The sequence below is a fragment of the Agelaius phoeniceus genome, chromosome 15, assembly GCF_051311805.1.
Source record: "Agelaius phoeniceus isolate bAgePho1 chromosome 15, bAgePho1.hap1, whole genome shotgun sequence".
In the NCBI taxonomy this organism is placed as follows: Eukaryota; Metazoa; Chordata; class Aves; order Passeriformes; family Icteridae; genus Agelaius; species Agelaius phoeniceus.
This window is the reverse complement of record NC_135279.1, coordinates 1,230,034-1,256,257: the sequence shown is the minus strand read 5'-3', so window position 1 is coordinate 1,256,257 and position 26,224 is coordinate 1,230,034. Positions and strand designations below refer to the sequence as shown.

The 26,224-nt window shown below is 47.4% G+C and overlaps 4 protein-coding genes across 5 annotated transcripts in view; 3 read left to right on the top strand and 1 right to left on the bottom strand.

Annotated features, from left to right (window-relative positions):
- Nucleotides 1-2,358: 2,358 nt before the first annotated feature.
- Nucleotides 2,359-4,748, top strand: GDF9 (growth differentiation factor 9). The gene is made up of 2 exons (XM_054643200.2): nt 2,359-2,782; nt 3,820-4,748. The coding sequence occupies exons 1-2, from the start codon at nt 2,359-2,361 to the stop codon at nt 4,746-4,748; spliced, it is 1,353 nt and encodes a 450-aa protein (XP_054499175.2).
- A 2,620-nt stretch (nt 4,749-7,368) lies between these two features.
- UQCRQ (ubiquinol-cytochrome c reductase complex III subunit VII) lies at nt 7,369-8,392 on the top strand. Its single transcript, XM_054643278.2, has 2 exons — nt 7,369-7,685; nt 8,138-8,392. Exons 1-2 carry the CDS (start codon nt 7,532-7,534, stop codon nt 8,230-8,232), a joined length of 249 nt encoding a protein of 82 aa, XP_054499253.1. The 5' UTR covers nt 7,369-7,531; the 3' UTR covers nt 8,233-8,392.
- On the top strand, nt 8,315-14,977 carry LEAP2 (liver enriched antimicrobial peptide 2). 2 transcript variants are annotated; one of them, XM_077186636.1, is made up of 4 exons: nt 8,315-8,426; nt 13,059-13,145; nt 13,570-13,721; nt 14,681-14,977. In XM_077186636.1, exons 2-4 carry the CDS (start codon nt 13,089-13,091, stop codon nt 14,715-14,717), a joined length of 246 nt encoding a protein of 81 aa, XP_077042751.1. In that variant the 5' UTR covers nt 8,315-8,426; nt 13,059-13,088; the 3' UTR covers nt 14,718-14,977. The 2 variants fall into 2 exon arrangements, with proteins under 2 accessions (XP_077042751.1, XP_054499184.1); XM_054643209.2 differs by lacking the exon at nt 8,315-8,426 and having other exon boundaries at nt 10,760-13,145.
- Nucleotides 14,978-15,560: 583 nt separating this feature from the next.
- The window catches only part of AFF4 (ALF transcription elongation factor 4), a 47,773-nt gene continuing 37,109 nt past the window's right edge, over nt 15,561-26,224 (bottom strand). The window contains exons 15-22 of the mRNA XM_077186635.1: nt 25,789-25,886; nt 25,215-25,278; nt 24,954-25,090; nt 24,497-24,568; nt 23,788-23,881; nt 23,056-23,099; nt 22,043-22,263; nt 15,561-21,498 (exon numbers count right to left, since the gene is read on the bottom strand). Of these exons, the coding sequence (XP_077042750.1) occupies nt 21,380-21,498; nt 22,043-22,263; nt 23,056-23,099; nt 23,788-23,881; nt 24,497-24,568; nt 24,954-25,090; nt 25,215-25,278; nt 25,789-25,886 (849 nt within the window). The 3' untranslated portion in view covers nt 15,561-21,379. The remainder of the gene's footprint in view (nt 21,499-22,042; nt 22,264-23,055; nt 23,100-23,787; nt 23,882-24,496; nt 24,569-24,953; nt 25,091-25,214; nt 25,279-25,788; nt 25,887-26,224) is intronic.

Sequence of the window (26,224 nt, the reverse complement as noted above, 5' to 3'; positions counted from 1 at the left end):
AACATCCTGAGAGCCAGGTGAAAATGGGGCAGATGATAAAGTGCCTGATAAAGGAACAAACAAGTGATGCTACTGACACCTCACCCAAAGCTGCTGAGCTGGCACAGCTGGCCCAGGCACATCTGCCTGCCAGCCCAGGCCCACTGTTTAACAGAGGGTTTTCCAACACACCCCTCTTGGAGAGTGTGTGGAGATTCCTCCCTGGAGTGGGGACGCCCCTCAAGGCCACTCCTCAGGGCTGAGCCAGAGAGACTTGCCCACAGTGGTTGGTGTGGATGAGTAACACCATTCTCTAGCTAATACTTTTTGCTGTCTTTAGTATAATTGCCTCAATATAACTGCTTTAATAGAAATGCTTCAGTTTTGCTTCAAAACTAGTGCACTGTACTATACCAGTAGTTCTGGCTACCCATACTAGGTAGCAAATAATTCTGCTTAAGGCCTTTTTAGTCTTATCACTAGCATAATAAATCATTTATTTCTATATAAATATATCTGGTTTGTCATCCTTAATCCTGCAGGACAAAGTCACCTAAAGGTTCATTCACCCTTTGCTGTTGCTGTGCACGTGCTGTGGGGGAGATGTGGGAGTGCCTAAGTGTGGGCACCCATCAGTGCCCAGGGCAGGGCTGTGTCCCAGCCTGGAAGGATTTCCCCTTGTTTACCTTCTGAGAACTCACTGGTTTCATTGTTAGGCACTGACCTTGCAGCCACGACTTTGTAACCAAATAAAATGATTCAGCAAATGCCAGAAGAGCTGAAATTCACACCAAGGCTGGAGGCAGCTTCAAACCCAGCAGTAACAATGGGAGTGTGCCTCACCAAGATGAGTGTCAGTGCTTTGGGGTTTTGGGGAGATACTAATGGGAAGGATGAAGCATTTTTCCACACAACAAGCCTCCAGTCTTACTGTGGGATGGTGATTTGAGTAATTTTTATTGCCCTGCATAAAAGCAGTTTGGAAGCCTGTAAGCAGCCTACAGAGAGTGATTGTCCCTCTCCAAAAGCCCCCATAAAAATGAGTCAAAACCCTGTTTAAACTTAAAGGATGCCCTTGAGACCATTAGCTCTGCTTAGGAGCTGCAGCCCTGACCCATTAAGATAAAAATAAATAGAGCTTATTTTGGGAAGATGGAAGTGGGAACCAGCCCAATCACCAGTGAGCCACTGCCAGCACTGAGCAAATGCTGTCTAAAGCTTGGGGTTATTGCTTTTTGTTCCATTTACCTTCTACTAATAATTCAAAGTAAATTCAGTAAATTCTGTAATTCAAAGTAAATTCAGCAACCTTTTTGATCCACCACAATCTGCCCCTGCCTTGATACCAAGTAACATAATTAGACAAGAAGGGATTTCTGAAAACACCTTGTATTTCCCAATCACAGAAAACCTCCAGCCCCCCTGCTCTGGAGTCTGCAGTGTAGACTTGCACCATAACCAGATCCAACAATAATGTAAAATAAACAAGACACCAACAAAATGAGAAACAATTTCCCTACTTCTACCTTAAAGCCGCAACTGAAACTCCATGGTGGAGATCCTGCAAGAAGGACCAGTATAAAAAAATTCTGAAAAAAATAACTCAAATCTAGTGTACAGCAGGTGACCTCAAACCTCACCTCAGGCAGCAAACAGGGCAGGTAACACCAGCAGACTCTCTCTCAAAAATTTTTCACAATTTTTGATTCTTCAGGGCTTTCTTTGCTCTTCACCTTGTAAACAAGAGCTTGTCAGGCAGGAAAATACACCAGGGAAGCTGAAGGAGATAGTAACAAGCTTGGCAAACTCAGCTTTCCACTGCAGCACACCAAGGCAAGAGGGATAAGCCCTAAATTAAGGTACCTGTAAGATGCTCTCAAAGCAGCCTCAAACCTTCTTCCTTAACAAAACCCACAACTTTATACCCAGTGAGCAGCTAGGGGCTGGATTGGTCAGCTCAGAGCTGGTAAAACCACTCTACCAGCACATGGAGAGGGGCCAAAGGCTAAGAGCAGTAATATTTAGCTTTATATATTCCTGCAAATAAGCCAGGATTAATTAGAGCAGGCAGCACTAACGCCTCCCCAGCTCCCTCTGCGGGCTGGCACTCGCTCCCAGCCTGTAATTTCCCATGTGAAAAAGGTTAATTCAGAATTAGTATCTCTTTATAATAAGCTCCCAGGGCCAAGGCTTAGCCCAACTGCACTGAACCTGTGGTTTCAGGGGCCAGCTGCAGATCTTTCTCTTTGTTTCCTAATCAGAAGGAAACCTCCCTCACATTCCACAGCTGCAACCTATATAAGGGATGGGGCTCAGGCACTCTTGTTTTTCCTCGAATACTTGAGGGGAGGTAATTGTTCATCTGCAGCCCTCAAGAGCATGGAGACCACTTGGAGGATCTGCGTTTGTTTGTACTGCTGCTTGCCCTGGCTCTCTGCGGGCACCCAGTGCTCGCCCCGGGGCCGGGGGGGCTCTGCGGAGACCCCAGGGTTTTTGGCAGTTCGCGAGGATGCTGCGAGCCTGCTCAGCGCGGGGCTGCAGCTGCCCCGAGGTGCGGCCCCAGCCCACGCCCTCCTGCCCCCGCTGCTCAAGGTGCTGCGCGACCGCGGCCCCCGGGGCTGGCACGGCGAGGCGCCGCGGCTGCAGCCGGACTCCAGGGCCCTTCGCTACATGAAGAGGCTGTACAGGATGTCCGCCACCAGGGACGGCATCCCCAAGGCGCAGCGAGGCCGCCTCTATAACACGGTGCGGCTCTTCACCCCGTGCTGGGAGTGCGAGCACAGCCCCGCGCACCTGGGTGCAGGTAGGTGTGCGCTGCTGGGCAGGGCACGCGGGGTTTCTGCGTGTCCTGTGCCGGCAGCACCGGATAAAAACACCTCCTTTCTTTAGCACTGCTGCTATTTTAGTCCTGGAGGCTCTTCTCCTAAACTGGGGGAGTTTTTTATAGCCTACTTCCCTTTGAGTGGCATTAGGTACAGACTTTACAGGCTGGGGAACACCACACAAGTGGTACGTACAAGACATGCTGATGTTTCAGGCTGACTCATCTCCTCATGAGTCAGAAAAAGCCACAAGCAGATCTTGGTGAAGTAAGAAAAGTGGAAAAACTGTTGAGGCATAAGGGGCAGTACATTTCCTTCTACAGCCCATCTTGGCTTTGCTTTTTTCAAAGAACTGCAGCACTGGTATGAGACTGGTACCAAACTGCCAGAGACTCCTCTCCTTGCCTGGTGTGTTTGCTAGAGAAGAATCATGACCAAACCCTGAAGGGAAGAGGAGAATTACTTGTAAATCAGGCTTAGAACTGGGAGGGCTGGGCACACTGTAACATGGTGCTTCTATGGCTTTCCTAAATGTGGGCTGATCACAACAACAGCACCTAGAACTTATTGGCTGTTAATCCTGCTGAGATGACCTGAGTTCTCCTGGCTTGGGTTTTTCATAGAAAGACAGATAAACACAGGCATTGTGCTGCTGCACAGGAACAGCCCTTTGAGGGGGAGTTCATGGTTTGTATCATCTGGAGTGTTTAGTTCCTGTTACCTCACACCAGCACTAAAGAGACAACAACTGACTTCCTCCTGTGCTGGTTCTTTTAAAGAAATGAATCATAATGACTGTTAAAATCAGGGGCTTTCTTAGTTTTTTTTTAAATTTCTTAATTTTTAACTCATATGTCCCTGACCAAAGTAGAAATTTCACATAGTAAATGTAAGGAAGGACATTGAAATTGTTTTCTTATGCTGCTGAATAATTTTTACTTATCCACTACAACAGTATTTATGTCTAGGTGGAAAAATAAGACACACTAACACTACAGGAATCTGTTTCCCTTCCCAGGAGACGCTCACTCGGTGGATTTACTCTTCAGCTTGGATCGTGTTACTGCTCTGGAACACTTACTCAAGTCTGTCTTGCTCTATTCCTTTGACACATCTGTTCCCATTTCCTCTTCCATTACCTGCATATGCCATTTGTCCCTTAAGGAACATGATTTTTCCAGCCAAGTTTGTCCCAGCATTTCCCACTCTTTAGCTTTTAGCCTGCACTTTGGTGTTAGGAAACGCAAATGGGTGGAGATGGATGTGACTTCTTTCCTCCAGCCTCTGATTGCAATGAACAGGAGGAACGTGCACATGGCTCTGAACTTCACTTGTCTGATGGGTGACCCACAAGGGAGCACGAAACTGAGAAACGCTGTGAATGTGACACTGGTTCCCCCTTCCCTTCTGCTCTATCTGAATGACACCAGCGAGCAAGCTTATCACCGGGGGAGCTCACTGGGGCACGGGAGGAAAAGCAGCAGCCCGCTGGTGGATGCTCCCAGGGGTGACCAAGGCAGTCCCCAGGGCAGAAGGGCCTCTCGCCAGCGAAGGAACGAGAATCCCAAAGCGGCCCCAGCCACCTCACCTCACAACCTGAGCGAGTACCTGAAGCAGTTTGTGTTCCCCCCGCACGAGTGCGAGCTGCACAACTTCCGCCTGAGCTTCAGCCAGCTGCGCTGGGACCGCTGGATCATCGCCCCGCACCGCTACAGCCCGCAGTTCTGCCGGGGGGACTGTCCCCGCGCGCTGGGCCAGCGCTACGGCTCCCCGGTGCACACCATGGTGCAGACGCTCATCTACGAGCGCCTGGACCCCGCCGTGCCCCGGCCCTCGTGCGTGCCCGCCGCCTACAGCCCGCTCAGCGTGCTGACCATCGAGCCCGACGGCTCCATCGCCTACAAGGAGTACGAGGACATGATCGCCACCAGGTGCACCTGCCGCTAGTGGCCCTGCTCGGGCTGGCTCTGCGCTCCAAGTACAGCGTTTAGTTCTGCGTTCTCGAGGTCCTGCAGCTGCGGTCACTGAGCAGCGTCGCTGTAACTTCAGGAGCTGGGATTTAGCACCGAGTTACGGAAGGGAGTTTCACATCAGAGCACTGGTTTTTGTACTCACTCAGCCTTTCTAGAATGTGCAATTAAATGTAAATAGTGTCTTTTTATCGGGAGAATTTTGCATTTAAAATGGGGGAAAGGTTTCAACTACTAAATGTCTATTTTTAAGCTGCTTTATTACAGATTTAAAAAAAAAAGGAGAGAAATAAATGGCTGTCACACATACCCTGACATGCAGTGCCTGCTACTCTGCCTCTACAGAAACCTTGTGTGTGGCCTCTCCAGCAATGACTAGCAAGGGGAGAAAGTCTTTAATGTCAATTATTTCTCCAGTTTTTCATTCTCTTCCCCTACCACATTCCAGCTCTCCCAAGCAGGGTGACAAAACCCTTCCTCACAGTTCTATAAAGATTAACAGGTTGTTTTTTGCTTTTCTTCTGTTGCACTCTTTGGGCTTTCTCAGCTAAAAGAAGGGTAAGAATTTAAGGGCAGCTGTGGGTAATTTATGAACACTTAAGGCACTATTTTGGTAACAATTGGAATCAGGTGAGGCTTCCTTTGATTCAAAAATAAGGAGCAGCTGTCCATGGGGTGAGGGCAGAGCATTGTCCACGAGAGCCACACTAGCTTCTGGAGTAGGAAGAACTGTTTAAAAAGCTTAATCCCCCAAAATGGCTTCTAAAAGCCTTAAATGTGTTGATGTAAATGCTGTTCAATGGGTTTAATATTCTGAAACGTGGGGCTGCAGCTTTGTTTCCTCTCACAATGAAACTGTAGGTAACAAGTGCCTCAACTCTAGATGCTTTCACACCAAATTTTTACTGTAATTGATTTATTATGATTTATTTTCTCCTCCTGGACTTGGGGTTCATACACAAACCTCTCAGCTTTAGTGGGGATTTTTCTTGTTTGTTTGTTAATTAAAGGCTGTGGAGCAGCACTATCTTGTAAAACTTGTTCAGAACATTCTTTAACATTGACTTGCTAATGGGTTAATAAATAAATGCTGTAACTTTCTGCACTCAGTCACCCAACCAGCCCCTACCTGAGATCCTGAGCACTTCCAGAGGCTGGGAATTCAGCCTGGCAGGGCAGGGACTGCTGAGTGGTGTCACTCTGATGGAGCACCTGGTCACTGAACCCACGGATGGAGCGATGTCTGGAGAGCTCCTGGAGCACAAATCTGCCCAAAAAGTGAATATAAAACCATCCTGGTGCCAGGACTGCGGGCAGCTGGGTTAGTTTGGATTCTATCACTTCTGCTCTTCCCTTCAAACTCTGGGAATTTGGCTTTGCTCACCTGCCAGAAAAGAAAATAAATGGAATTGTTTCCTGAGACAAATCCTTCTAATTATGGTGAAATGTCTAATGTAGTCCAATAATCCTAATATATTCTAATAGTCCATTAATGGCTTTCATCTTTAGTATAGTATAATAATTCCAATAATAATATAGTAAATATGTGTAATATATTGTAATAATACCAATAATGTTGAACCTATCTAATATATTTAATAATAATTCCAACAATGTTGAAGATGCTTAACATATCCTAACAAATCTAATATAGTGTAATATTAGTTTAAATAATGGCAAATATGTCTAATAGAGGATAATGATCCAAATAAAGTTGAAAATGTCTAATATAATCTAATAATTCTACTATAATTCATATAATGGTAAAAATGTCTAATATTCTAACCATTCTCATCTAGTCTAATAATAATTCCAATAATGTTAAATATGCCTAACAATTCTAGTATCTTCTAATAATTTCAATTATGTGGAAGATGATTATATTATAGTAATCCTAACAATTATCTGTTAATGTGGAAGCTGATATAATAATTCTAATATATTCTAATTATAATTGCCATAACGTTGAAGATCTCTAATATATTCTAATAGTAATTTAATAAGTTTGATGTTGAATGTATTCTATAATTTGAATAATATGGAATATGTCTAATACAGTCTAATAATTATAGACTCTATTGATAATTCCAGTAATATTGAAGATATCTAATGTAGTCAAATAGTGATTTCAGTTATGTGATAGTTATGTCACAAACTGATAGTTCAGTTATATTCTAATAATAATTCCAATATTGTTTACGATGCTCATTGCGGGGCGGGAAGGGAGGGGTGTTGTGGCGGGATATTTAACCTTTAAAAGCCTTTTCCAGTGCAAACTCTTCCATAATTCCACGATTTTCTGCTTCAGACACTTCGGCTGTTCATCGGAACTCCACAATCGCCACACGAAAAGTGGTTTTTTTTTCCTCAGACCATTATTTATTTTCCATGGGAGCTCCACAATCGCCACACAAAAGTGTTTTTTTTTCTTCATTATTTATTTTTGGCGGTTTTCCGCTCTGAGGCACCGCCCCCCCCCCGCCCCTCACGGCGCAGGTGCCTCGCGTGAACCCCCCCCCCCCTTCCCCTCAGGGCAGGGCCCGTTTATGGCGCACATCATTTATTGCAAATCGCCCGTTAAAAACACACTTTAGTGTTACTGTGATTTACTGTGATTTATCACACACGTACTTCATCGCCTCTACCGTTTATTACAAACGGAAAGCGCCGCTCGCGGTGCCCCGGAAGGCCTCACCGAGGCAGTTCCGGGGCAGGTGGCGGCCATTGCGCTGTGACCGAGACCGAGCGGACACCGCGGCCATGGGGAAGCACTTCGGGAACCTGGCGCGGGTGCGCCATGTCATCTCCTACAGCCTGTCGCCCTTCGAGCAGCAAGCCTTCCCCAATGTCCTGTCCCACAGCGTCCCCAACGTGGCCCGCCGCTTCGCCTCCCAGGTGTTGAAGGTGGTGCCCCGTAAGTACGGGGGGGATTCCCTCTTTTTTGTACCTTCTTCGTGGTGTAAATCTGGGGAGGGGAAGCACTGGGGCAGGGTGGGGGTTGTGGGATCTTGTTGTGTCGCAGGAGGTAGGTGCTGTGTGTGGTGCAGTGTCCCCTCTGCGGTGTCCCCATATTGTGAATATTCCATTCTCCCAGTGTCCCCATGTGGTGAAATCCCCTTCTCCCAGTGTCCCCGTGTGGTGAAATCCCAATGTCCCCTCCCTGCAGTGTCCTTTTGTAGGTGTCCCGTCACTGCATCGTATGCCACTTTATTGTGAATTTCCCCTTCCTGCAGTGTACCCTCACTGCATTATTCCCTTAGAGCAGCGTTCCCTCGTCCCACTGTCCCTTTATGGAGAGTGTCCCTTTCTAGCAGTGTCCCCTCATTGTGGTGTGCCCTGACCGTGCCTGTCCTCTGTCCCTGGCAGCCCTGGCCCTCGGTTACCTCATTTATTCCTGGGGGACGCAGGAGTTCGAGCGGCTCAAGAGGAAGAACCCGGCTGACTACGAGTGCGACCAGTGAGCAGGAGCAGTGCCCAGCGAGCAGGAGCAGTGCCCAGCGAGCAGGAGCAGTGCCCACGTGGCTCCGGAGCTCCCAGGGACCTGCTGTGCTTGTTCCCATGGCCGGAGGGGATTAACAGGGAGATAAGCCTTGGCTAATAAACTGTAACTTTGCCCCATGACTCTGTGTGAAATCCGTGTCTTGAGCTGTTTGAGGTGAGGAGCATCAAATCCCTTGTCTGGTTCTCTCTGTACAGGCCGATAATCAGGCTGAAGTTCCATGTGCTCGGATGTTTTATCTTAAAGCACTTCCAGCCTTCGTAATTCCTGGTTCTTTGAAATATTCCTCAGTATAAAGTGCAACGAGGGCTGGTTTGAAATTGTTCCTTGTCCCCTTTATTTTTCCCATCACTGGCCACTGCTTTTGCTCCAGCCATGAGATCTGTGAAAAACAAACACTGCCTGGTTTGGTATTGATTAAAGCTGGATGGGCTGGCTGGTGGCTTGGGATTTGGGATGGACTCTGACCTCTGGCTGGAGGCTCGCTCTTCATGGGAGCCCTGGGCAGAAGATGAAGGGGAACAGGTACAGGCTGCACCAGGAGAGGTTTCATCTCTGTGTAACAAAGGAATTTTTTCCAGTGAGAACAATCCGTCCCTGGAACAGCCTGGTGGTTTCAGGAGGTGACTGGACGGGGTGCCAGGTAACCTCTGGGCTCCCTTCCCACAGATGCCTGCACCAGCTGATCTGCCAAGGTCCCTTCCAACCTGGGCTGTTCTCTGATCCTATGATTCTAATTACCTAGTTATGCTAATGTTAATTGGGTAATTAACTACACTCTGATATCTGATCAATGGTAAGAGGCTGCATCAGAACCTTCTTGAAAATGCCAGGAGAAACAAGACTGTTTAATGCCTGAAGATGATTAAAAATCAGCTGCTGGTAATAAAGTTGACACAGGGTGATAAAATTCACCCTGTGTCTCTGAGTGTAGAAACACCTTCACTGTTGGAAGCTCAGAACACCTGGCTGGTTCCTTTATCCTAATTTTCTCCTCGCAGTGTTCCAGTGACTGCCTCCAGCTCCCACCCCATGCAGAGCAACACGTTGGTGTTCCTGCTGTGCTATTCCTGGAGCTGTCCTGGGAGTTTATCTTATCTGCAGGGCAGGAATGACGTTTCCCTGTGTGCTCAGGGCTGGGCTGTCAGGAAGACAATGATGCTCTCACTTCAGGAAGCTGGGGCGATGCAATTTTTATAGCTCAGTGCTGGAGTATTTTGGGGACCAGAGCACGTGAGACCCAGCTCAGCCTCTTTCCTCCAAGCACAACCTGAGGTTGGCATAAGTAGCAATAAAATCAATCAGCCAGTGTTCCCAAGTTGTCCCAAAAATATTCTGTGCTTAACTGCATTTTGGGTCACTGCTATTTTCTAGGCAGCTTAGGCAAGTGGGGAGCAACAAACTGGCTGCTGTGGCTGTGAGCTGGCAGAGATGTATAGAGGCAGATTTATCCCAGAAGAGACCTCAAAGCTCATCCAGTGCCACTCCTGCCATGGGCAGGGACAACTTCCACCATCCCAGGTTGCTCCAAGCCCTGTCCTCAAAGCCCCTCCAGTGCCACCCCTGCCATGGGCAGGGACAACTTCCACTATCGCAGGTTGCTCAAGCCCTGTCCAGCCTGGCCCTGGACACCTGCAGGGATGCAGGGGCAGCCACAGCTGCTCTGGGAAATGTGTGTCAGGGCCTCCCAGGGAACATTCCCAGTATCCCATCTAACCGTGCCTCTGGCAGGTTGAAGCCATTCCCCCACATCTGTCACTGTGTGCCTGTATAAAATCCCTCTCCCTGAGCTGTTTCATTCAGAACGTGTGTCCTGCTCATGGTGCCTCTGAGAGCCACAAGGGCTGGCCTCAGTGGCAGCCCCGTGCAGCTGTGCCTCAGCAGCTCTGTCACCGTGTGCTGTCCCAGCGCTGCCCGGGGCTCTCACAAGGTCCCTGCTCCTGCTCACAGACGGCTGAACCGTGCCTGGCCCCGGGGCCAGACCAACACAAACACAGGGACAGAGGGACAGAGGGACAGAGGGACAGCGGCACTGCGGCCACGCGCCGGCCCCGGCAGGGTCAGCACGGAGGGACAGGGTCAGCACCGAGCTGCTCCACAGCACCCTGCTGCTACCCTGCCCTGCCCCATCCCAACCCTGCCATCCTGTCACCCTGCCCACCCCCCTGAACCTTCCCAGCCCTGCCCTGCCCCTTCCCCTGCCATCCTGTCACCCTGCCCACCCCCCTGAACCTTCCCAACCCTGCCCTGCCATCCTGCAACTGTGCCCACCCAGCCCGAACCTTCCCAGCCATCCCAATCCTGCCCTGCCATCCTGTCACCCTGCCCACCCCCCTGAACCTTCCCAGCCCTGCCCTGCCATCCTGTCACCCTGCCCACCCACCCTGAACCTTCCCAGCCCTCCCCTGCCCCTTCCCCTGCCATCCTGTCACCCTGCCCACCCACCCCGAACCTTCCCAACCCTGCCCTGCCCCTTCCCCTGCCATCCTGCAACTGTGCCCACCCACCCTGAACCTTCCCAGCCCTCCCCTGCCCCATCCCAACCCTGCCATCCTGTCACCCTGCCCACCCCCCCGAACCTTCCCAGCCATCCCAACCCTGCCCTGCCCTCCTGCCACTGTGCCCACCTATCCTAATCCTGCCCTGCCAACCTCCACCTCCAGGCCCCATTCCCAGCTGGGATGGCTCCTGCAAGCCTTGTGGCAGTGGGAGTTCAACCCATGGGCATTTCAGAATCTGAACAAGGGGCTTGAGAAGTTTTCACTCATTTATTTCTGTTCTTTGGGCAATTATTAGAAGTGGCAACAGAGCAAGATTTTGTGTTTCTTTCCTCACATCTCTGCTGTGGGGTCTTACTGGCCTGTGGGAATTGAGGGCATGGAAAGGACCAGCTGTTATTCTCTTTTTTCCCCCAGTTTCTTGCACAGAGCAGTTTGCTGCCTGACAGGGACAGTCTGATGCTATTAGTGACCCAGAGGTACAGACAACAATTCTGATCTATCATCACAAAGTACCAGCCTTCCCCAGCCAGAAAAGCTGAGACAATGACTTACAGAGGGCTCTGCTGCTCTTCCAAACCCTGTGCTTCATGGAAGTAGTCAGGGCTCCTGCTGCTTGTCCTCCTTTGTGTTCTGCACTAGTGCCTGATGGAAACAGCAGAAATTAGAACTCAGTTACATGAAAAGGAAGGACTCCATGGGAAAAACAACTGAGAAATTCACACCCAAATAGAAAATAAACTTTTTAAGTTCAGCTACTTGTCTGCCATGATTTACTGTCCCATTTCCTTCCCTTTTTAAGATCCAAGAAGGTGAAATAATGAAAATTTTGCTTCCTCCTCCCAGAGAAGCAAAACAAATAGGGCAGAGGAAGGTGTGTAAGAACCATCCTATGATGGGAATGATCAAATAGTGATTGTACACTGTGCTGGGAAGGTTTTTCTTTTCATCCCAGGGAAATTTGGGCTAAGAGGAAATCATCTGACATTGCAGCATTATCTTAATCTAAGTCACTTGTCCTCCACGCTGGCACTTGTGCCTTCATATTAAGCAATCAGAGAAATAGAGCCTGTGACATCCAGATCTGTATTTACAATTTAGCTAAAACAGTTCATTATACACTTACACTTTATAAAGTATTTACTTGAATTCCAACAGTGTTCCAAAACCTGCACACAGTGACACAGGTTGGAATTCTCTATATCACTCTGCAATCTCAGGTGTCTTGACCTGACAGAGGTGGGTGCCAGCAGAACCACAGCGTGCTTTGGGTTGGAAAGGCCCTTAAAGCTCTTGCAGTTCCCCTCACCTTCAGTAGCCCAGGTTGCTCCAAGCCCCATCCAACGAGATCCACAAGGTCCCACAGGTGAGGAGCCACGAGACACTGGGACAGGCACAAGTGTGTAGGCAAAGGGGAGAGGAGATGAGAGGCACCAGCTGTGCTCAACCCTCTCTCTGCTGCAATCTCACCCCACAATGGAAAAACTGAATTTTCTTCTCAATGACAATGAGCCCCTCCACCCCCACGGGAGATGCTGGCACTTCTGGAAGCCTGATGGTGAGTGACACAGCTTGGGGCAGAGATGGCTCATCCATGAAACCACAGGCTGCACATGGAGCTCCTCAGCTCCAGACAAGCCCTGAGCAGCCTCTTCCATTATTTACCTAGAGATGATTATCTTTGACACCTTGGGATTCCTGGGGGAAGAGCTCTGTGAGTTATCACACATTTTCCCAAACCCAGCTGGAAAGTGTTACACCTGCTTTTTGAGCACTGTGTGCCTGGAAATAAAGGTTAAGCAACTTCCTTATGGTTCTTTCATGTACCAAGAGTGAGAAACAAATCAAAAGCACAATTCTCTGCTCCAAATCAGTTTGGTAAGACAACCCTTATCCCTGGTTGGCTAACTCAGAGCTACAGAAGTTAAATTAGGCTTTTGATCTTGACCACAATAATTTGGGCCAGTCACCCTTTTGCTTACAAATAGACCATGGAGTTCTGGTAACATCTTAGGAGGGCTTTAAAAAAAGGAACAGCTGGCACAGGGGGTCAGCACAACTGACCAGACAAAGTACAAGTGGGAGGGGAGTAAATCATTAGCTCGAGACAGGCCTTGAACCAGATCACTGCAGCAGATGTAGACTTAGCAATTCCCTCTTGCTCCAAAGCGAACTTTGCTCCTGTAATATCTGGCAGCTGATGCAATGATAAGAGAATGAAGTCTATAAAAATGTAGCTGACAGTCTGGGAAGTCCCGACTGGAGCTCTTTGTGCCTCCTCTGCCCACAGCTGCTCCAAGTGACAGCTCCCGCTGGGAAGATGCACTGGTGGAAAGTGATGGCAGCCCTTCTGCTCTGCTCACTGCTGCTCAGCCAGGTAAACTGAGACCATACTGAAATAAACTACTTAAAGGGCTAATTCAAAGGACAGGCAGTCCATAAAAGCTGTTATGATCTGGATGGACAACTGGCAGGAGTTAAGATGTGACAGCAGGGCTTTTTACAGGATTCAGCATCAAAAAAATGTGGTTACTGCCTATTGAGTACTGGCCTCCTCTGAGCCATAGCTCAGCCAGTGATTCTGCCTTCACTCCCCAGAAGATGAAAACCATCACTAATTTGGGTAGATATTCCTTTGGGGTCGGGCTGCAAGCCATGCTTTACCCCGAGGGTGCTGCAATCTGCAAACCAGAGCGATTTCAAGTTCAGCTTCACTTAGAATGAAGACTGTTGACCTCAGCAGCAGACCAGGGAGCGCTGCAGCTGCCACGTGTGCTGACAGTCACCCTGCTGTGTTTCAGAGCCACGGCGTGTCCCTGTCCCCGAGGCAGCCCCAGGGCCAGCCCCGCGGTGCCCGGCAGCGGCGGATGACACCCTTCTGGAGAGGGGTGTCCCTGCGACCCATCGGGGCCTCGTGCAGGGACAACAGCGAGTGCCTCACCATGCTCTGCAGGTAAGCTGGCTCAGCACACTGCTGCGTGCAGGAACTCCCACCTGGGCTCCTCCAAACGGGATCCAGAGGTCGCTCTGTGCATAAAAAAAGATACCAGGAATAGGGATGGGGTAACAGCCTCAGACTCTTTAGCAAGCAGAACAAACAGAGCAGAGTCCAGGTCTCCCGAGTGCCAGCCCCAGTCCTTTCACTGCAACCCCAAATAACCTGGCTGGGCAAAGAGAACAAAGGGCTCCAGACAGCTTTTGGACAATTGATAGACATTCCCATTAATCCTTCCTTCTAAAGCATGTACTAATGAAGAGTGAAAAGCTTGTATTGGTATCTTACTCGAAATTAATCGCTTTAAGGTGATTATATTTAAGCTCATATTTTAAAAAGCAACTACCCTATCAAAAGCTATTTAGTTCTCATTAGGCATGAGCAAATTGTCCAACTACACATAAATTGATTAGTTAAAATTATTAGTTAATTACTTACTGAAAGATGATTTTCTATGGCACCTGTTGTACACATATACCAATACTCAGAGACAAGATAGAAAATAATCATTTTCTACTATATGTAAACAGCAGTAACAGATAAGCATATCCTATTATTAATGAATATTATATACTATATATAATATAGTACATATAATAAATAATAATATAGAGATTATATACTATATGTACATCCTATTATTAATGACTATTATTATAAATAAGCTTATTTTATATTATAAATTATTAGGATAAGTAAGTAAATAGGACAGGGTGGGTGGGCTGCTATGCTATGTTTGCAATTCTGGTGGAAAGCAAAGACCAAAAAATGAATCAAGACTGAATAGTTGAGGGGAAATACAGAATGCCTGAACCCAGCACTGCTGGCCCAGGGACACAGAGATGTACCTGGGACCCCTGGCTGAGCCTGGCAAGGCAGCCCCAGCCCTCAGTGCCTCCTGATGCTTTTTTCCCCAGGAAAAACCGCTGCCTCCTCTCCACGGCGTCAGCGTGAGCTGGCACCAAGCACAGCCTGCACTGTTACTGCTGACCATGCTCCACACACTTGGGATGTATTTATTGACTGCTCAGGAGCTGCAAGGGCCTCAAGCAAGCAGAGTATTTAATATTTCTGTCACATGTGCTGACGAAAGGACTTCAAGGAGCACAAGAGCATCTCCTCCCCAGCCACGCCTCTGGAGGCCTCTGGCCAAGCTCAATAAAAGGGCTCTGCATCTCCTGCTCGTTTGGTTTTTTTGTAATGCTTCCTATTATTTATTTGAAGGTATGAATTAAAATATATATTCAGCAAAGTAGTTTGGTTTTCCTTGTATCTTGAGCAAAGTGGTTGGTGAGCACAGAGCTGGGGCTCAGTTCCAGGCAGACTTTGGACATTTCTCCTTCCCCCTGGCAAGAGCTAAAGTAGATCAGAGCCCATCCCCTCCCAGTCTAGCTCTTATCAGCCCTCTGATAAAGGCCTGTTGGAAAGAGGGAGCCAAACTGATAATACTGATAGCAATTCAAATATCCTAAATATATCCAGCAATAAGTGGAATGAGAACTATTTACTTTTAATTACTTCTAATCAAATTTACTTAAATACATGTCCTAGACTGACTTTTGCCACTGACCTTCTCTCCTGTCTTAAAATGAATTGATCAAAATGCTGTTTTGATGTGTTGGATGTCGACTTGGAGGCTGAAAGACAAAAACAAAATATCAGCAAGTCTGGACACGCACACTGGATGCTACTTTTCTTTTGTTTCACAGAGGAATAGGATCAATGAAAGAAAATTCTGCCTAAAAATGCACTTCCAGGAAGGAGAAGGGCCCACAAAACAGATACAAGCACAGGGGGTTGGCAGTTTAATACAGAAAATCTATTTGATATTTATTAAACTTAGTTTCTCCAGTTACAGTTTTGCATTGTACAAAGCATTTTAATGACACAGTAGTTAAAAAGATCTTTACAAATTGAAATGTGATACCCTTTTCTCCAAATATTTTAATTGCCATAAATTTGTTTAAAAATACACATTAAACGCATGTTTCAGACACTAAACTTTCTATAATCTCAATACCACAAAATACATAGAATATACTATACAGATGTGGAAAAAATCTAGTTAGTATATAATACTTTGCTCACCATTAACAGCTTTATTACGTGAAATGCACATACTGACTTAGAAATCCTAATTTTGAGCCCCAAAGTACCCTTTGAAATTTCAAATGTATTGCAACAAATAAAATCACAGTTTGTTTCTATTTTTTCTGGTTTTGGTTGAAGACAGATGCCCAAATCTTTTGATAGAAAACAAAATGTAACACATGGACTTGTCATGTACAAAGCATAAAACAGAGACATCCCATTAGTTACTAATAGTACCTTTCTGTAGGATTAATCAGGGCTTCATTTATAAGTGACAGGTTAAAAGTTACCTCCCCTCCCCAGCCCTCCCCCAAAAGAAAAACCCCTTCTTCACCAAATAATAATTTCAAATAAGATAAAGGATTTTTAATAAATATATAAGCACTTTATCCTCCATATACAAAATTTTTTTAAAACAATTTAAAAGGGGGACCAGATACAAATGTCAGGAACTGTGCTTGGAAAGTCATGCCTGGTCCTTGGAGTAGAGTTTGGGATGTGGAATGCCAAGGCAGCGCCAGGAGCCGGTGCTGGGACAGGGCTGGGGACTGGGGCAGGCTGCCCCAAAGGAACACAGCCATGGGAACTGAGCTCCCAGGAATGGAACCATGGCCACACCAAGCCCAGCTCACACAGCCATGGGAACTGAGCTCCCAGGAATGGAACCATGGCCACACCAAGCCCAGCTCACACAGCCATGGGAACTGAGCTCCCAGGAATGGAACCATGGAAGCATGGCCACACCGAGCCCAGCTCACACAGCCATGGGAACTGAGCTCCCAGGAATGGAACCATGGAACCATGGCCACACCGAGCCCAGCTCACACAGCCATGGGAACTGAGCTCCCAGGAATGGAAGCACAGCCACACCAAGCCCAGCTCACACAGCCATGGGAACTGAGCTCCCAGGTGGAATGGAAGCACAGCCACACCAAGCCCAGCTCACACAGCCATGGGAACTGAGCTCCCAGGAATGGAAGCACAACCACACCAAGCCCAGCTCACACAGCCATGGGAACTGAGCTCCCAGGAATGGAACCATGGCCACACCGAGCCCAGCTCACACAGCCATGGGAACTGAGCTCCCAGGAATGGAACCATGGCCACACCAAGCCCAGCTCACACAGCCATGGGAACTGAGCTCCCAGGAATGGAAGCACGGGAGGCACAGCCACACCGAGCCCAGCTCACACAGCCATGGGAACTGAGCTCCCAGGAATGGAACCATGGCCACACCAAACCCAGCTCACACAGCCATGGGAACTGAGCTCCCAGGTGGAATGGAAGCACAGCCACACCGAGCCCAGCTCACACAGCCATGGGAACTGAGCTCCCAGGAATGGAAGCACAGCCACACCAAGCCCAGCTCACACAGCCATGGGAACTGAGCTCCCAGGTGGAATGGAAGCACAGCCACACCAAGCCCAGCTCACACAGCCATGGGAACTGAGCTCCCAGGTGGAATGGAAGCACAGCCACACCAAGCCCAGCTCACACAGCCATGGGAACTGAGCTCCCAGGTGGAATGGAAGCACGGGAGGCACAGCCACACCAAGCCCAGCTCCCTGTGAGCTGCCACAGCAGCTGGAGCTGCTCCAGAGCAGCCAGGGCTGAGCCTGAGCTGCCCAGGGGAGCCCAGCCCAGGAGCCCTTCCCTCCCCAGGGGCACCACAGCCCCAAAGCTCGGCCACAGCAGGATCCCACTGCCCCTTCCTGCCCCTCCTGGAACAGCTCTGGATCTGGGTGAGTTGGTGAGCAAAGCTCTGGCTCCTCTCTGTCCTTCAGGATGCCCAGCACTGACCTCACTGCTCGGGAACAGGGGTTTTCCAGAACACTGACACAGCACAGGGAAAAGCTTCAACCCTGACCCAAGGATTTGTCGTGAAGGTAAGAATTTGGAAGTTGTTTACTCCCCAATGGGTAATTCAAACTTGACTTGCTCAGGCCCTTGTGGATCTGCCTCAATGGAAACACTGCAGTGACAGCAAAGATCTGTTCAGAAAATGACATTAAATACAGCAAAGGTAGTTTCTCTCTCCAGCAGTTTGCCTTTTGGGCAAACTCCATAATTCTCTGCCTACGGCTTTATTTTACTTGCCCCAGGCAAGTGCTACATCATTCCCATAAATTCTGACTCTCTGTGTGTTGGGGCCAGTCATAAATACATTTCAGGGCATTTTTTGTTACCACAGCAATCAAGCCTCAGCAATCTAAAGGAATATACATTGCACTCCTGGATAATATGCAATATTTATCACCAATAAGATGGTGACTCAGCACTCAATAAATAATATATCAATATAGTCAGTTGCACCATAATCTAAAAACAAGTATAACATATACTTTGGACAGACTGAGTCATATATATATACATATATATTAAAAGACACATACAATACAAATTGCATACTGCCATCGAAGCCAAGGAGAGCCATCCGTCTGCTCTGCTTTATGGCTGAGATTCAAATCAAAACAAAACTCTTGGGCTGGTTTACTCTGGGGTCCTGAAGATTTGTTTGGAATTATAAATCGTTTGCACCTTTATCACCTGGAACCTGCAAGTCTGAGAGCAAAGTCAAACAGCACAGATAGCTGAGCAAGCCTAGTCTGATTGAGCCATTTTTAAGATTCACCAACTGGGGCCCTGATCAGCAAAGGGATTAAAATTACAGCATTGATATGTATTGATCCATATTCCCTGTCCAGGGAATAATTTCGGAAGCCAGGATTGGGGAGTCCCTCCTTAGTCACTCCTGTGACCTGCACTCCCCTGCGGTGCTGGGAGCTGCCCAGGACAGGGACAGAGCCCTCCTGCTTTGGCAGAGGGATGGAAGCCTAGGACTTAATTGCTTTTTTCTTTTTTGGCTATAAAATCTGATCAAGTACAGAACTTTCCTCTTGGAAGCAAGGGTCAATCCCAAATTAAGATATGCTTTTGGAATTGTAAGGTTTGAACTGATCTGTTTGCACCAGCCCCAGCTGCACAAGGCATTTCCTATCCATCGCCAAGGCCCTGCGCATCCCCTGCACGGACACAACGCCTGGGACAGCACTCCAGAGGATGGGCCACCATGGAGCTCACCCTTCAGCTGGGACACTTCCAACCAGCTCAGGTCCACATTTTGACACGATGCTAAAAAAGCCTTCTGGTTGTTTGAAGCCAATTTCTAAGATCCACTGCTCTAGGGATAAGCGATGCGTTTTCAAGAGGTCGATTTTGCGTGACACCAAAAGGTATTTGTGGGACTCTAGTTAAGGAAAAAAAATTCCCCGAGATGCCACCATTCCTGCTGACAGCAATGGTGACTGTGCACAAAGGAGCAAGCCAAGAACAGCCACGCTGGCTAGTGCAGCACTACACACAAACCCACCCACGAATGCAACTTCTACCAAGGGATTTCTCAGCGTCAGAGGTGTGCGAGGCACTTCAGAGGAGGAAAGGAAACACAGCTGACAGTGTCCCATGCCCACGGCGGGGAGTTTGAGGGTACAGAGTTCTGTCTCCAACAGCAAAGACTAACAGAAAGGTGACCTTGCACAGTGATTCCATAAAAAGGATGCTCCGACAGACCTGAAGAGTCGAGTCAGGGAGAGCCCCAGGTCTGTTCCCCGTTTGTCAATCCGGACGTAGCAAAGCTTTTCTGGAAGTACAAAACACGCTGGGACGCAAAGGAAGCTCTACGAAGATGCAGCTACCTTGTAGTAGGTTACTAATTTGCAAAACTTCTAAACTCTTAAAGCCCATAGGACATACTGCAGTACTAAGGAGCGTAGAATTCTATTCCTTCTCTCGAGGTTGCCGTGATTTTGGCACTTAACTACACCTACACAAAAAATTTAGTGCAATAATTTTCCTGAACATGCACGTTCATATCTGGTACAGAATAAAGGGTTCAATGGGAGAGAAAACAAAGCAGCATTCCACAATCTCACTCCAAAGGATTCAGAGTTGGACTCTGGGGAAGGAGACTACCACGATGAGTCAGTTTGTGTGACAGACACCGGGACTTTGAAAAAGGAAATGGAATTTTACCCAAGTACTGCAGAAGACCACTGCATACAGTATACCTGGTCCTGCTGTAAAACATCTTGTAAACAGTTCATAAAATCTTCATCTAAAAGTAAGGCATAAGGCACACCAGACATGTTGGGGGCACTAAGCAATACTGAAAGCAGTAGCATTTGAAACCTTTAACTCAGACAAGCACCTCACATGGAAAGGTACTTTGGTTTGCACTCGAAGAGGGGCCACCTGCAGCTCCACCACCCCTCTGTGGCACCCAGCAGCCCCCTTGGGAGTGGACGTTACATGACATGAACGGGACCTTCATTAGCACGGGGTAAAGCCAAGTTTGCCATCCATCCTGCACAGAACAGTGCTTCCTGCAGGAGCAGCTCTGCTCCCACCCCACGGCGGCTGCTGCGCTGCCAGCCTGTAGTGTCCATCACCCAGCAGACCCTAAGAGGACAACATGGACCTAGAGTTCTACTAAAGATTCCTGGTTTCTCAGTCAATGGAAAAGATGCAAATGACCGTTCTGGTAGGAACTGAGCTACTCTTGCGTTTGGAACCACAAAGTTCCCCAATTTTGTAACTGTCAAAAAGTGTCAAGCATGGAAACAAAAGGAATTTGAAATGAAGAGATGCAAAAAAGCACGAGATTGTCCTTTTCCAAAGCCTTTCCTGTTTGCATCGCACCCATCAAACTGAAGGTCATTCCTACACCATTGCCTGGACGTTACATTAAATGCAAATTACTGTAATGTTTTGTGATTGTTATAGTGTTAATCGATGGCTTGAAGCTGCCTTGGAAACAATCCAAGGCAGATCCAGCTAAATATTTTTCCATATAAATTTCTTTATAATTCATTTAAATGAAGTATCTCAATACGTAGAAGAATATCTGGAACTTTTCTATTTAGTACAAATTCTGCAATAATAAATCTGTAGTTGTCATTTATTAGTCGACTCATAGGCATTAGGCATGAGAAGTATGGTGTCCCTACTCATTAGAACCTATCAACCCTAGTTCCTTTTACAGGCTCTACCACCACAAGACATTACAGAGTAACAAAGCTCACAACGTACTTAAATAAAGTGTCTAGGTTTAATTTCTAAGTACTCAAAAGGGGAAATTTAGGGAAGAAGAAATAGCTAAAACCAGCCCCAAAGGGGGCTTTTCAAAATTAAAATTAAAAAAATTAAAATAAATAGGATTTAAACTGACTATTCATGTATTGTGACCGGAATCCCAATGATCTATCCATGACAGATCAGCAAAACTACAACTTTTACGTAGCAAATTTTCAAATATTTAAATAACTTAAACCGGGAATACTGGAGAAGTCCATGAACCAGCTGATTTGGGGTTAAACACAAAACACAAATGAGGATGGGAGACATGGGAAAGCATTCCTTGCTCTTAGTGTCAACTAAGCAATGTGTTATGGCAGTCTTCCTTATTGACATGACACAGTGTTGTGGAGAGGAATCAGAGGCAGCTGAAGAGGGGCTGGGCCGGGTCCTCACTTGGCGTCCAGGCGCAGCCAGTGCAGGCCCTGCCGCGTGTAACGCACCAGCTCCGTCATGATGCTCGTGTTAAACACCAGGGGCCCCATCACCTTGTCCAGTTCTGCAAAGAACTCTGCAACAGCACAAACACACGTTAAAGGAGCACGCTTGGGAACCACACCCACCCCCAGGTGCCAGCAGCCACTGCTGGGGTGGAGGGAAAGGGAATGAGGAGAGGTGGGGGAGTGGGGAGTCAAGGAGAAAGGTCACTCCTAATCCATGTCCTTAATCTTCTGCACAGGACTGCTTGGAAACAACTAAACTATTGCCAAACTTCTTGGTCTTCCCCTAAAATTTATATTTCATTAGTTGAAAATAATTAAACTATGCCAAACTTCCTTAAGTCTTTACTAAAGAATTTCAGAAAGGGAAATGAACCAAGTTCCTCTTCCTACACTGAACATTTCACAGGAACACAGCAAAGATTTTTATGTCACAACTCCAGCACCACCTTGACAACCACAACACCCAGCCTGGGGGTTATCCCTGCAACCCAAGGTGTCACATTCCCCCTGATTTTGCAGAGGTTCAGCACTCAGGGCTCCATCAACAGAATCAAAGCCTGGGAGTGTTCCAGCCCCCTCTGGAGGTTTCCATCCCCCTGAGGCAGCCCTTACCTTTCTGCTCTCTCGAGAGCTGTTCTGCTTGTTCCCAGATTTCAGTGGCATAGAGGAAGTTGGAGGTGACCTGGACGTAGCTGGCAGCCATCTGATGGATGCGCTGCGGGATCGTCACCGAGGACCCGCTCCCTGAAGGGTTGGCTGCCCCGGAAGAGTAATTTCCTGAATTCCCTGGAGACAGCTTTGGAGAGACTGGAGATGGCATCCCAACAGGTTTGCTGCTCACCCAGAGGGCAAGATGGAAAGGCAGAAATGCACCAGCTTTAGACACACCATGCTCTGAGATGTCCCCTAAGATCCCTCTGCCCACACTCAGGGTGTGGGATGGGAAAACACTCCCAAAATCAGGAGACCACCAAAAATCAGGATTTGCCCTACAACAAATGGGAATCTCGAGCTGGGAACTGCTAAGGATCCTCCAATAATTATTTATAGCTTACAAAACCTAATTACCAAACCTCAGCATCTCAGAATTCAATAAAATCTTAAATTCATTGCTTAAATGAACATTCAGAAAAAATTACAGCTACCTGGTAACTCCACTGCCAGAATATTGCACTGTATAACATTATTGCAGGTATCACAATGGAAATCTGAAGTGGCCCCACCCTTAAACTCATGCAATAATTTATCAAAGGTCCATTATTGGGTTTAAAAGAGCAGAAGCAATTGCTAAACTATGGAACAGAGAATCCTGCAAGTGCTGGTAACCTCTGGCCTTGCAGCACTAACAAAGCTCTTGTTTGGGGGGAGAAGCATTAAATTAAACACCAAAACTCCCTGGGATGAATGGTTTGTGGGTTAGTGGCACACTGCTCCTTTTTTACCCTGCCAAACCCTGCAGAGCTGCAGCACCTCCCTCCACCATGATAATTACACAAAAAATGGATCAAAATCCACACCCTTCAAATAACCACCCCAAAAGCTGCTCCCTGAGCCCCCTGGCACACAGGAAATGGAGAAAATGTCTTTTAAGTTGAGAAATAGAAGTAACAGCTTTTACCACTCACCTTCCCATACCAGGTGACGGTGCTTGAGAATTATTGTAGCAATTCTGTGGGGGGGAAAAAGACACATTTTACCTGATTTGTACTTATACTTTCACTAGTTACATTTTATCTGCTTGTTTAATTGGTTCTTTTTAGCAAAGTTTTTTTTCATAGTTGTACTTTGAAGTTATGTTCTCAATAATATCACAGTAAACTGTAATTTAGGGAAATATCCTTTTTTACTGATGGCCAAGACACAAATTAAGGGGTTATTTTAGCAAAACAAACAAGTATTAGCCCATTGCCCCTTATGGGAACATTTGAGATTTTTTCAGCCCTTTAACAGAAAGACTCTTATCACTGGCAGTGAACAATTGAAGATATCCCAAATCTGAGAGACTGGGTATGTGATGAGCCTGTTTCCTCCCAGCACTGAGAGCTGGAAGCTTCAGAACCAGCTGCACAGAAATTTAGATAAATTCATGGGTAATTTCCCTAAACCCAGCCAACATCCCACTGCCATCAACTTGAAGTCTACTACATGTATTAAAGAAGATCAAATTAACAGAGCTGTCACGCCAGGACCAGCAGGGTCATGGTTATTAAAGCTCTGCCCAGCTTTAAAACACCTTCAAGTCCAGCTCTAAACAGGTGTCCACATGCAGCAGTCTGAAACTGGATTTGGGAACTTGAAATTATGTAGAGCTTCCACACCATTAGGTTTTATTGTTCAGAAAATACAGATGCAATTACCTTCAGATGTTCAGTCAGAGTTTTGGAGTATTTCAATGCACTTTCCTTTTTCAGTTTGAAAAGCCTCAGGTACAGCAGAGCTTGGCACCGAAGGCTGCCCAAAGACAGGACAAATCAGTCATAATTAAAGTCAGGTTTATCTCAACTCAGTGAATTTCAAAAATCTAATAGCTGTGGTCATGATGTTCTCTCTGCCAACTCAGCCCTCAAGTTGTAACTCAACCAGAAAATCCACAACCACCTTGAAATCCTGAAGGGAATTCAGAACTGGAACAGCTCCGTGTGCCTCAAGCTGGAACTGAACTCTCAGTGCTGCTGCTGGGCTTGGGAGGCACCACCCAGTTGAGGCAAGGGGTTCATTTACTGCTCCCCTGAGCCCCTGCCAGGGCCTGCCCTCTGCTCCTCCACACCTTCTGCAGCCACTCCCTCGGCCTCAGGGCTCCTGGCAGCCCCCAGAGCCAGTCCAGGTGTGATTTATCCCTGCCTCAGAGCTCAGGAGGCATCTCCTGCTCTCACCCTGCAATGAGGCAAAGCCCTGGCCCTTGCTGGCAGCACCCCCATTTACAGCCATCAGACACAGATGAATGTTTGTGTACAGACAAGTGGAAATCTCCTGTGTTTGGCTCAGGAACACCCAAGAGCTCAGTGCAAAGCAGCATTTTGTGTAGGTTACAGATGTGGGCACTGCAGGAAGTCCCAGCACACTCACCAAAGCACTGCCAGCCTTTTGTCTGCAGCCGTCGCATCCGGGGCCAAGTAATTCTTCAGTTTCATAGTGTACCTGCAGAGAAAGGCAGCAAATCAGCCCCAAAACAAAAACTGCCTTGGTTTATCATTCACAAAACACTCATGTTCTCATGAATTTCCAGTTTCAGCTGTCCCCACTGTTTTAGGAACATCTCTCAGCCCTGAATAAAGCATTGACTCAGCAGTAACCAGAATAATTCTGCTCTTTGTGGGTCACTCATTGTAGAGGGACTTGAAGCCTCAGCAGGAATCACCTCCCCCTTCCTGGAAATGCTTTCAACTCCAGCAACTGAAAAGAACTGGTCACTGTTCCAGTGTTACTGGGAATGACAACAGATCTCAAAACCTGGGGGCAAAACCTCTGCCCACCCAGAGCTCCCCGCACCCACCTGCCCCTGCAGGAGCCCTGCAAAGCTTACTTGATTAATTCCACAGTTTCTGAATACATAGGGAACGGGGACTTGGATTCCTGAGCATTTTTCTCCAATGCATTCCCACACTCAATGAAGGACACGACAGCATCCAGGTAGTACACGGCCTTCTCGAACCTGTCCGACTGCAAGGGAGGGAGACGCCTCAGCACCAGGGCAGTGGTGCCAGGGAGTGCCAGGAGCATGGCACAGCTGCAAACCAGCCCCAGGACTGGGGCACACGCTGGGGGGGCACTGCAGACCACTCACCAAAGCATCTGCATTGTGTTTCAGCTTCTTTGCTTCCTGCAAATAGTGATCAGCTGAGTAAGTCCTGCAAGAGAGGGCATGGACTGAGGGACTGGAGCCACACATTGCCACTGCCTTTTGTAGCTGCAGCTCCTTAATGCTGCCACATTTCAGGGCTTTTTCTGCTCTAACTCAAGCTACACTATGATAAAACTGTTTAAAGGAATCTGTTAATTTACTTAACTAAAAATTGCTAAAAGTAGTTTCAAGTTAATTCTGTAGTTTCAGGTAATTCCAACAGTATTTCAAGCAAGTTCTTAAGCAGAAAGTTATTTTACATTTGGTGTGCAAACATAATTTCATCTGTAAAATGAATTTAAAGAAGTGCTTTCAGAGCAAGCTGAACCTGAATTGGCCCAACTGAAACCTCAAGTCTGCACAAGATGGTGAAATATTTGTTTTACTTTTTTTCCAAGGTATTTTCTTTGACAAAGAGCTTGTGTGTAACATCTTCTATGGAGCAAAATGCCAGCTCTGCTCCATGGGAGCTGCCTGTGCTCGAGATCCAGAGGGAAAGGGAATTTTCTGTCCTTACCTATCATCAAAAACAAGCTTTGCTCTCCTTGACTTCACACTTTCCGTGGGCTGAGCAGAGGCAGGAGGGCAGCTGGAGGAATTGTTCAGGATCTTTTCCTGGAAGGGAAATCCATGCCATGATTACAAGAAGAGCATTTGTTGCACAGATTCCCCCATGGCTTCCCCATTGCCTCCAGGAAGGACAGGCTGCAGGAGCTCTGGGAATAACTCAGCTCCCAGGATGCTCCCACAGGGCTGGGCTGGGCTCCTCCTGCAGGGGGGAGAATGCAGCCAAGGCTTTCCAGACACACCAGGGGCAGGAAATCCCTCCCTCCATCTCACCTGTCACTGTTTCTAAATCCTGCTTTTCTACTCTAACAGAGATGAGGAGGATTTGGAGGATTTCTATCAACAATACTCTCTCTGAATGCCTTTGCCTTGAAAAACTCACACAG